Source organism: Antrostomus carolinensis, unplaced genomic scaffold (genome assembly GCF_000700745.2).
Source record: "Antrostomus carolinensis isolate BGI_N321 unplaced genomic scaffold, ASM70074v2 scaffold28205, whole genome shotgun sequence".
NCBI classification, from domain to species: Eukaryota; Metazoa; Chordata; class Aves; order Caprimulgiformes; family Caprimulgidae; genus Antrostomus; species Antrostomus carolinensis.
In genome coordinates, this window is record NW_010314792.1 from 1 (window position 1) to 11,280 (window position 11,280).

General features: G+C 47.7%; 1 protein-coding gene across 2 annotated transcripts; it reads right to left on the reverse strand.

Moving 5' to 3' along the window:
- Positions 1 to 1,705: 1,705 nt before the first annotated feature.
- CETP (cholesteryl ester transfer protein) lies at positions 1,706 to 10,957 on the reverse strand. 2 transcript variants are annotated; one of them, XM_010167770.1, is made up of 16 exons: positions 10,746 to 10,957; positions 9,581 to 9,695; positions 8,648 to 8,782; positions 8,034 to 8,104; positions 6,914 to 7,001; positions 6,716 to 6,785; positions 6,356 to 6,416; positions 5,624 to 5,715; positions 5,172 to 5,351; positions 4,684 to 4,734; positions 4,184 to 4,351; positions 2,618 to 2,685; positions 2,452 to 2,494; positions 2,297 to 2,366; positions 1,875 to 1,960; positions 1,706 to 1,780 (listed from the first exon to the last, which is right to left on the reverse strand). In XM_010167770.1, the coding sequence occupies exons 1-16, from the start codon at positions 10,888 to 10,890 to the stop codon at positions 1,706 to 1,708; spliced, it is 1,518 nt and encodes a 505-aa protein (XP_010166072.1). In that variant the 5' UTR covers positions 10,891 to 10,957. The 2 variants fall into 2 exon arrangements, 1 of the variants encoding a protein (XP_010166072.1); XR_003766199.1 differs by lacking the exon at positions 1,706 to 1,780 and having other exon boundaries at positions 2,614 to 2,685; positions 10,746 to 10,907.
- Between the last annotated feature and the right edge of the window lie 323 nt (positions 10,958 to 11,280).

Below are 11,280 nucleotides of genomic sequence, written 5' to 3' on the forward strand. Positions count from 1 at the left end.
CTTTCCCCCTTCACCAGAATCTCTGCTCCCACATGCAAGGGTAGCGATCCTGCCCGGCCTGAAGGGCCTGTCACTGCGCAACGTCCCAAGCAGACACCTTCCCCCAGGTGGGCAACAGACCTCCAAGGCAGAAAGATGGCATTTTCTATGCCATTTCTTTTTTATTAATGCTCATCACTCTCATGGAATGTCATTCAGAGGACTAGAGGGTGCTGGTTTGACAGAAGCCAATTCCCATCGTCTTCAGCAGACATTGCCATGCAGAGAGTAAAACTGTCACCTCAGCACTGGTGGCCTTAGCGCAGGAGGGAGCACGGAGAAGCGCTGAGGTGTTAAATAGCCTGCAGAGGCAGCGATGGGAACAGGGTGGGAAAGGAGGTGGAAATTCGCCCACTACAACAGGCCTTCTTCAAGGCCACCCTTGGCCCCACCGTGGTGTCACATCTTTTATGCCACTTGGCTCCTGCGGTGTGATGGAAACAGCTGGTAAGAGAAACCTTCCTTGGCTGCTATGGAGCAACTGGTAAAGTCAGCCCACTCCATGAGCCCCAGCCTTCTCCTCCACCAGCCTTGGCACCATGGACACTGAAGAGATGTTAAACCCAACAGTCACATGGAGCAAGGAAGTGCTGGGGGAGTTTAGTGGCCTCTGGCTCTGAGAGTGGGAGAGAAGCAGGTCAGAGAGACCTGGCTCAGTCCCCAGGGAGGAAGGACATCCATGGCAATGTGGAGGGAGCAACCACCATGCCTAGGGAGCCTGAGAAGCCAGGTCTGTGTCAGAACCAGCCTCACAGGGCTCTTTGTGGAAGCCCTGGCTTTAATATGGCTCTGTATGGAAGAAGAATATAATCCTCAGCCTTTGTTAATGTGATCATCATTACAGTTTTAGATTTGTCCCCTGAGATCTTGCCCAAGTGAAAGGACAAAAAAAGGGAAGCCTGAATTGGTACAGGAAAATAACTGACCCACTTCAGATAAATTATTGCACTGTAGTAGGAACAAACAGGAACCTGCTGTCTGACTAGACACTTACACTTTCTCTTTTAGTCTCTTTGGCTTCCATATAATTTCTATTGCTTTTCTGAAGTTTGCACCCACTGTCTCAATAACATGGCCATAACAATTTGTCTAAAGCTCTACACAGAGTCTACAGAGTAGCACCCAGTGCATGAGATCTGTGTTACTGCACTGCAAATTCACATCCCATTTTCTTTCTTCACCCATATCCAGCTCTTTTTGCATAACTGGTTCTGAGCTTACTTGGATTTTGGCAATGTCATTTGAGTTGCTGAAGTCTGTCAAAATCAGGATCCTCTTGGCTCATGGTAGAAACGAAAAACCAGGATCAGCACAAAAGGTGCCACATTTCCAAAATATAACAGAGATGCCCAAAAATGGGCAAAGCCCTTTTCTGCTGCCTCCCATGAGTGCTAACCCAGAGCCCATGCACTCAAGAGTCCAATTCCTAAGCACACAAGTCCTTTAAAATTCCTGGAAAAGAGCATGCATAGAGGAATAGACTTAAAGATCCGTACAGAGGAAAGGCTCTATGGAAGTACAGTTGCAATTAAACTGGAGCATTTCTCTGGAAAAGGAAAGAAAATCCAACCAAAGTTGATTTAAATCAGGTCATCTTTTAATGGGTTTATTCACAATCTTTCTGTTTGTACACAAGCTCTTATAGTCCTGTATGAAGAGATCAGCTCTATAGCCTTTTCTCAAGAAAATCAAGAAGCAAATGATTCGGGAAGCTAAAGTCAAGTTGTACAATTACATATCCCTAAAAAGGGAGGAGAAAAAAGAAAAGCATTGTTAGTTTATGCTACACCCCCAAGAAGGGCTGTCAGAGTCAGGTATGTCTGAGCTCTGCTTACCTTTCTTGTGATGATCTCGGGATTTCTGATCTCAAATAGATGAAGCCCTTTACTGTTCATCAGTGAAGTCAAAGCTGGTTCAATCCCTGTGGGATCAGTAAACCCATACAGTTACGGGTACGGCTGGCCTGGCTTGCTGCTCATCATGTACTGCAACCTTGTCTGCCTCTTGCCAAAAACTAATTGTGCCCCAACACTCCACAACCTTCAACCTCATGGAAACCTCACTTTTCCTTTGTCCCAACCATTTACAAAGGGTTCCCCATTCCCCAAATAGGTCCAACAGAAATTTGCATCAGTAATGTGGTTACTGACAGAGCTGTCAGAGTTATTGATGTATTTTTTTCAGTGCTTATGCTTAGGAGATCTGACATTAGATGCTCTACAGAGTAAGTTGTCACTTCCCCAGGGGGAAAACTCACTTGAAATCACTTCTGGGATCCCAACGACTGAGATCATTGTCTGCAGGAAGTTTCTTATGGATGGGTCATTCTGAAAGCCAGAAGATTCATACAAAAATATTTTAAAGACATCATTTAGCCACAAATGGCCTAGAGAACGCTTGCTTAGGACTTACCCCACTTGGATCAGCTGTGCATTTAAATACTTTAAACTCTATCCTGAAGGGAAGGAAAAAGCAGGAAAAAGGTCACTAAGGGCTGCACAGATTCTCTTTTTGTGCAGCTCTTGAAAGAAAATGGGCTAAAAGGGCAATGAAACTCAGAAGAGACCACAGTACTGACCTGGAGTCCAAAGGGTGCAAAATGAGTTTCTTTTCTGCATAGGCAGCTTGGATAGTGACCATGATTTCCTGCACAGAGATGAATGGCAGAGTTGAGATGTAGCTCATCTTGCCTTACAGCAGGGAGATGCATTTGGAAATACTGGTTTACTTTCTACGACCCAGAGTTCAACATACTTCTGGCTTTACCTCTAGATATTACTATAGGAGGTCAGCATTTGACTTCTCCATTTGAATGCACCAAACTCCCCCCCAATGCCCACAGCCTCAGCCTGTGGGGCTCTAGACTGGCTCATCCACAGGACTGATGCTTTTGCCATTTTGTGAACCAAATCCTGCATAAGGAAGGAAATGGTTCCGTGGGGTGTTGGACCGTCTGTCTCAATGTGAAAGATCATCAGACTGGATGTAGAGAGGCCAGATCAAGGGTAGCCAGGGCTACCAAAAGTAGCCTTATCATAGTGTTTGCATTTATAACCAAATTAAAAAAAGAAAGCAGTCTCTGAATTCTGGCCATTTAGGCTCATTTTCTTGTTTTACTTGTATGCAAACTTTTGTTAAAAGGAGCATTTTGTGATCCAGTTGCAGGTCACAACCAGGGTCTGGCAGGCCAGGAGCAGATCACATCCTGAGAGCCACAATTTTAGGGACCACCTCTAGTTGAGTGCTTCTGCAGTCCTACCAGAAATTCATTTCAAGAGATCACCTAGAGCAAAAAAAAACTGCCGTGCATATTTCCCCGTCACACCCTGCTAACGTGGGATACTTGCAGAGGGCAGGAGGGAACTATTCTCTATTCCAGCCTCACAGGAGATTATAGTTTAACCCTTTAAAAATAGTCTGATCTAATCTCAGGCAGTGATTTGCTTTTGTGCAGCGTTTCATGTCCATGCCAGCCCATAATTACAAAGCTGGACAAACATACTGCTTTCTTGTGATGTTACTCGTGACAGCAAGGCTGTTGGCATTACCCCCTTAGATTCAGTATAAAGCAGTTTGAGGCAAAACACGGTGTAACTTTTGTACAGGCACACATAGTGGAAAAGATTATATTTTGAGCTTTGCATTCTTCAGAGCTGTATCTTCATTTCAGAGACAACCATCCTCTAAGTGGGGGGCCAAGGCTAGAATTTGGGAATGAAGGGATTTCAAAATAAATACATTCCCATGGTGCCTTCATTCTCTCCTAAAATACCTCAGCTAAAGGAATTTCACTGTGTCCAATACAGGTTTAATGGGGGCTCATCAGTTTCCCAGTGCTGCATTTACCACCTCGCACACCAGTGGTGGGCTGGTCTAATAGAGGAAGTGTTGAGCCTGTGAAGTATTGAGTCTGTGATTCCGTGAGCCAGTGCAGTCACTATCATCATTCCCAGCCTCAGATGTCAGGGGAATAGATGGGAGTGTTAAAAGGAATTGACATGCCTTCTCCAGCTCCCATGGTGTAGCCACCACCCCCTTCCCAATGGGCTCCCCCATCATTACTGTCCCTGAGCACCAGGAGTGGTCCAGACTCAGGACAGAGTCTGTCCCAAGGTCTTCACTGTCAGGAGAAGCAAGAACTGACCTTCTCCATGTACAGAACCATCAGAGGCTCTTCTCCCAGGGGAAAGATGCTGACCTCCACTGCTACCAAGGACTTCACGACTGTCCCTTCAGGCTGAAGAGAGATTTGGGGTTGGGCAAGACTCCACACCTTGGCCATAGAGTCATTGTAGGAGGCACCTTGAAAAATCTGATCAAATAAGGAGCAACAGAAGAATCAGGCTTTTTTCCATACCACATCCCAATTTCATGTCAACTTGCCACACAGCTGCATCTCCTTTGTAGTCCCCAGTTCCTCCTCCACTTCAGACAAGCCAAATAACTCAGCTGGGTTTCAGGGAAGCTGTGCCAGCACGGAGGGTGGAGAAATCCTCCTTGCAAAGCACAAGGGTTTCTCCATCAGTCCCTGGTTTTCCCCATCAGCCCCACCCAAGATTCTTGAGTTGCTGAGGGAAAGACATGAGATTACAATGCAACAAAATCAATTTGAAAAGTTCCTCGTTTGACATAAAATGCAGTTACCATCTGCACTGCCTTCCGCTGCGCGTCTGTGTCTTCCATTTCAAACAGCGCCTTCAGAAACAAAGCAGAAACAGATTGTAAAAAATGAAAGAGGAGCTTATGGTTAGCCCTGATCCAGGCTGGATGGGCCAGAGCACTGGTGTGTGTGGTTTGTGGCCAGTTCAGAGGCACGGCTGAGTTCCTCCTCAGTTCACCCCCTTTCTACTTCAGTACTGCCACAGAAACAGAAAATCATGTCACTTTATAAGTCAGAAGACAAGTGTTCTATTAGCTGATGCTAGTGCTCTGAGGGATAACACTGCCTGGTAGAGCATGCTTGCTAAGAAGGTACCAATTTCTGACCAGGATCACATGTAGTGACAGGTTATAGATTACTACCTTCTATAGAAACTAGCTCTCATCAAAAAACATAATTTAGATAATTTTTTTACTCTCTCCCCAAAAGATGATGTAGGAGGTAAGGAGGGAACCACTCCTGAAAAAGTCACCTGCAACTTCTCCCCTTTGATGGTCAACATCAGGCGCTTATCTAAGAAAGCTGCTGAAGCCAGAGAGTTGAGGATGTGTTCGGACAGCCAGAAGTAGAGCATTCGGGACTCGGTCAGCAGCAACGGGGAGAAAACAGAGTCGCTGAACACATCAGAGTAGTTCTTGTACAGGACAAGGCCCTTTAAAGGAAAAACAAGTGTGTTGGCCATGACAGGCAGCAGGGAGACAGGACAAAACATCAATACCTGCATTTTCATTGCAAGGCAAAGGTCTGGCTGGCTGAATTCAGAGTGGAGAGGAAGATGCTCAGCTGGGCGAAAGGCTGGGATCAGCTCCTTTGGCTGCAGAGCCACAGCACTGCAGGGTGGCAAAGGGACCAGCCCCTCCCAGCCCTCCAGCGAATACCACTGCCAGAAAAACTTTGGTCTCTGAGCAGCCCCGGTTACTTTACCTTGTGATGTGATTCTAGGTAATTTGCTTTTATTAAAGGAACTGATGCAAGGGAGATATCAACACTGATATCCTCATCCTGGACAAAATTTGCTGCAGGAAGAAAACACAAAAAGCTCACACCAGAAATATGAGCTTAAGCAGAGCATGCAAGACAGTTGATTTTAGGACTTGCTGCAGAGGGTGACTGGGAGTTATAAAAGAACATGGGGATGGGACTGGGGGTCCCACTTCTTTGGGTGCTAGTGCTGATTCTGCTGCTACTCCTCACTGACTCAGTTTCCCCACTGTAAAACAGAGGTAATCACTCTTAGTTTTATGTTCTGCTCCTTTTCTCAGGTATTTGGGACTGGGAACCACGGGAAAATCTTCAGAGGCAGATACAGATGCTGCAATATCTCAGCCCAAATACACCAACGCATGCTCCTGTTCTAGCTAACATCAGTCCTTCTGCAGCTATCCTGCACCTCTGGTCATTACATAGTCAAGGAGGAACACCTCATGAACTGAAACATGTCTTTCAACCAGTGCAGTCACCCTTAAAAATCAACATGATACAGAAAATTCAAAGCATAACATTGTTAAGGTTTATTTTGCTGTTGTCTGGGGGCTTGAGATCCCATACACATTTTCAAAGGACTTTTTTGATGGCTGTGGCTACTGCCCTGCTGGGGCTCGAACGTTAAAAGTTGCATGCAAAAAAAAAGAAAGCAGAAGAAACAAAGATGTTTACCTGCTAAATCATGTACAAAATTTGCCAGCACCTGGGCAAGAAAATTGATTTCATTGCACACCTACAAGAGGAAAAGAGGGGAAAAACTGAAGACAAAGGGTAGAATTTTTAGTTATGGAGCAGAGCTGGGCCTCATGGTGAGATCTGGGGGCTGCTGGTCAGAGTCTGGCACCAGCAGAGATCCCAGTGTCAGCACAACCTCCCACCTCATCCAAGCTGAGTTTTTTTGTGGATTCCATTTATTTGGCTTATTTTTCGCAAGCACTAAAATTGCTATTACCTTATGGGCATATGTGAGCAGAGGAGGGTGTAACATACAAACCAGCCTTTCCTCTGTCCACAGGCAGTGGCTGATCTTACCTCGCTCTTGAGAACAAGCTTCAAAGTGAAGGAGATGAAATCCGTGAAGAGCTGCTTCAGCCAGCCTGGCCTGTGCAAGACAGGGAGCACAGTCAAGGACCACCCAGCGGTCCCCATCCTGGGTGATGCTCGTGCTGAAGCACATAGGGACCAGTGGCTGGGCAAGGGAACCCCAGTTTTGAAGGGGGACAAACTCACTCCTTTTCTCCTTGGAGGTGAAGTATCAGTTTGTGGAAACTCAGGTAGCAGTCTGAGGCATCGGCAGCCACTTGGTCCTTCTGGCACACTGCATGGGATGAAAAGAAAAAATAAAAACCCAGCTAATTTGCCACCAAGAGAAGGAGGACAAGTGCACTTTGCAGACACTGCAGAACTGGAGCAGGGCATCACTGCAGGGGGCAGCTAGAGTTCCCCACACCTCCCAGGGGATGTTTCCAAAAGACTCATGACCCTACAAGGTCAGGGTAGATGGGGCTACCTTACACCTAGATGAAGGGTTTCTGCTCACAGCTCCAGCTGAGCATATTTGCCTTCATTTGGATACCCACCCACCTCGTTATCTCTTATAGTCAGGGACTGGGGTGTCCCTTAACATCACCCAGGAGAGCCTGGGCAGTATGTGCAACCCACAAACAAGAGCTGGGAGGGAATGAAGTCATATCATTGCAATATACTGTCCTTGAGAGCTTTGTGCTGCTCTCCCCCTGGGAGCTTATTAGGAAAATGTATTTTGAGGCACCCTTAATAACCCATGTCCCTCTCATCCCTTATGGGAGGTGGAGGAGTGTAGTTTGCTTCTGTCCCTTTCTAGTCTAAGTCTGTCGACCCTCCTGAGGAAGAGGCTTTGTTTCCCAGAACATACATTGAGCCTGACCTGGAGACAGCCAAAAAAGTGGACTATAGGGATGTTCAAACCTCCTGCACCAAAGCCCTCCTTTGGCTCACTGTTTTGAAACATCCTCTTGTTTTTTCAAAGTCATCCTGAAGAGCAGGAGATGAAAGGCTGGTCCTAAAGACGGTCCAGAAGGCCAGACCATTCTTCACTTGCTTCTGGTGTATGTCAGCATTACTTTGCTGAAATTATTCATACCAGCTTCCTCTGCTTGATCTGTTAAAACTATGAGGGCCATGTTGTCTCCTATCCTGCGTGCACAGGGTGGCAGAGACCCACTTCCAGCCTCCAGATGCTGTTTGATCCCCACAGAGGTGAGCAGAGCCAGCTGGGGCTCACTGCCCACCACCCGGTCTGCCCTGCTGCTCTGGAGGAAGGACGTGCACAAAGACCCCCCACAGCTACCGATACCCAGCTCTTACTTACTCAGTTTAATGTTTATCTGGAGGTCAATGGAAGACTCGATTTCAAAATCAACTGAATGAAAAAGCTGCAAACTGTAACAGCAGAAAAGAGGACATTTAGCAACACAAGCTGGGAGCAGCTTCTCCCTGACCACACGTCAGCCATGGACATGTTTTATAACACCTCTCACATTGGTCCTTGCACTGCGGTGTCCAAAACCCAGCCCATGGCAGCCCATCACAAATACTTTAAATCACTGCAAACCACTGACTTAGCAGCACTTAGGCCAACAGGAGCATCAAGCCCCTTTTTTTCCCATTCAAATTTTATAGAGCAACAAAGGGGAGTGAAGAAGACAACTTGCACACGTTGGCCATCTTGTCTCCTCATGCAAGGGGTGACAGTGAGGACGGAAAGGCAGAAAGCAAGACGAGGGGAGCAGTGAAGGGGCTAAGCAGCACTGCGGGTATATAAAATTTTGCCTCGCTCAGGCAGTAAGCAATGCTGCCATGGCTAGAGAGCCAGAGGAGCACAGCCCCTCTATATCTACTCGTGCCGTGGGCCAGTCCCGTCTGCAGGCAGCAGCAGGAGCTGGGGCCGTGGTGCTTGGAAGCAGCCAGCCCCCAGGTACTTACAACCAGGCCCCTGCGTAGCCATAGGTCAAGGTCCCTTTGAAGAAGGCCGTCACATTTTTAATGGCAATGTAAATAGCATCATTCTCCTTGAGCTCCACCTCGCTCTGCTCTATGGACAAGTCATTGACCTGGATGCTAGAAACAACAGAAACAGGGTTTGTCACAAGCCCCGGAGGCTGTTTTCTATGACGAGACAAGACAGGTTTGCTTCTGAGGACATGGGGTCTCGAAGGAGCCTGTGCCAACTCTGGACTCAGGAGCTTTTGCAAATCACAGGGGCCGCACACAAGGACAACAGTGCTTTCACTGAGCCTCGGTGCGCTGCTCCTCCCTGCAGTGTTTGGATATGAGGCGGGGGAAATGCTTTAAACAGGAAACGCAGAGCAACATGCTGCAAAAACAACTCTTGTTTTTATTGCAGTGCTCTGTGTCACCACTGTCACAGCAGGACAGTGTCCTGCATTTGCACCGTTGCATTTGTTGTCCCCAAATAAAAGTTAGTAATACAGTGAAACCCAGCCTTGTTTGTCACAAAAGTGTGGCCAAGTGACATCCTGCTGACAAGAGTGGCTCTGGCAGCCCCCAGCTGGGTCCCCACTGTCACTCAATGTGAGTGGCAGTGCCACGGGCACCATCTGTCAGTGATGGGCTCCAGGAGCTCCAGCCCACAGGGACAGGCCTCCCCATCCCCGTTGGCTCTACGCTCTGCCTCGCTGTCTGTCCACCGAGTTGGAAAAGCTCTTAAATAATAAATCAGCAGCCTGAACTTTACTGTACAAATTGTCTGCAAGGCATAGATGAGAAAATGTGTCTGCCTGGTCAAGACCTTTGCTTTCACCGGGCATTGCTGGATTAAAGCTCCCTCCAAGGCCAGTTTCTGTTCCTCTCCGTCAGCCCACACCTCCCCTGGCACAGAGACACAGAGACACTCACTTGGTCAGCCCGTAAGCCACCTTGCCGAGGAGCCGCATGGACCTTTCCCCGGTGATATTCGGGAATTTGGCATTTCTGAATGCCGCTTGAATGACCTGCGCTGTTTCCTGGTTCACTGTTGGTGAAAGAAAAGGGCAAAGAAACCAAACTGCAATCTCTCCTGGCTACAAAGTTGGGTCTGCACCCTGGATTCAAGAGCACTACAGAAGAGTTTTACCCAAGGCATTTCTGTTAGATTAAGGAACCCCTAGAAGTAGCTTCAGAGTAAATTAAAAAATAAAAATAATTTTAAAATCCCTAACTTTAACAGCTGAAGGTAGCTGGGGACAGAAGCATGGGGGCTGCTCGACAGTCACCAGTGAGACCATTCCCAGGGGATCAAGCCCAGCTTTCCCACACCTCACCTGCACCTTAGGGGCAGTTTTTGGAAGGGTCGAGGCTGTGCTTGTCCTTACACTGCACAGGCTGTTGACTTTACCCCAGTGTTTTGCTCTGTTGCTGCTTGCTTGTATTGCAGTCAGCTGTTAGGCCTCCAAAGGAAAACTTCTGAGATCAAAGTTTCTGCACCCATTTTCTTAACGTTATCCAGCCCATTTCAGGCTCGGCCTCAGGCACATGCTTGTACAGGATTTTTTTCTTACAGAAACACCCTCTGTTAGTTTGGCCCAGTATCCTTCTCTGCATGTACCACAACTTTCAGGGAATGGGGCAGACCTGTTCCCACCCTTTGCAGAAGCACTAGTATTCTTCCCCTACCTGCAAAGCCCCAAAGCCTTTGCAAATAAACCCCCAGCAGCAGAGAAACCGTGTTTCTCCCCTTTTGCACACCAACCCCAAGAGATGAGGGTGCAGTGAGGTGAAAAATCAAACATACATTTGCTCTATCTCTTCCCATCGCACCAGCCCCCAACAAGAAACATTGCTAAACCTTTGCGCTAAGGACCCAAAGTTGGGTTGGGGACCGTTTTCTGGCTCCTTTGAGAAGCTGTGCCTGGTCACTTCAGGTGCTTTGACCTGTGCTCCCAGGCAGAGATTAATACATCGTACTAGATAAACAGTTTCCACAAGAGCCACAGAAGCAAGAAACCCCCTCACTTGGCTGATCTATCACTAACTTCTCCTGATGGAGAGGGGGGAAACGCAGCCCGGTACAGCAGACACTTACACAGCAACGCCGCGGGCTTTGTCATCCTGCAGACGATCCCCGTGACGCTGTAAGGGAAGGGCTCAAACTCACAGGCTGCTGATGCATGGACAAGCATTAGCAAAATCCCAAAGGTCCCCAGCCTCATCCTGCCAGCCCAGAGCATCCTCAGCCAGAGCGGAGAGCGCCGACGAGATCGACTGATTCTTGACCGTGGCAAAGGCTGCTTTCATACCTCCAAGCAGACCTCGTTCGAAGCAGGACATGACCTGCTTCCTCCAGTTATCAAAACTCATCACTCATTTCCTAATCTTCCTATAGTTTCCTTAACACCCTTCAAGTTGCACGCTGCCTTCCTCCCACAGCAAGCACTCGGGCTGCAGGACTTGGCTGTCCTGCCAAAACTGCTTTAACTCAGGACACGCACGCATCGAGGCGGGTGCAGAAAGCTGGAGGGGAATGGAGATTGGAAGGGCATGAAGTCAAGGGTGCAGTCTCACGGTCTGCCTCCAGCCAGTTCATCATTTGCTTTTCACACAGAAATATTCCAGATTTT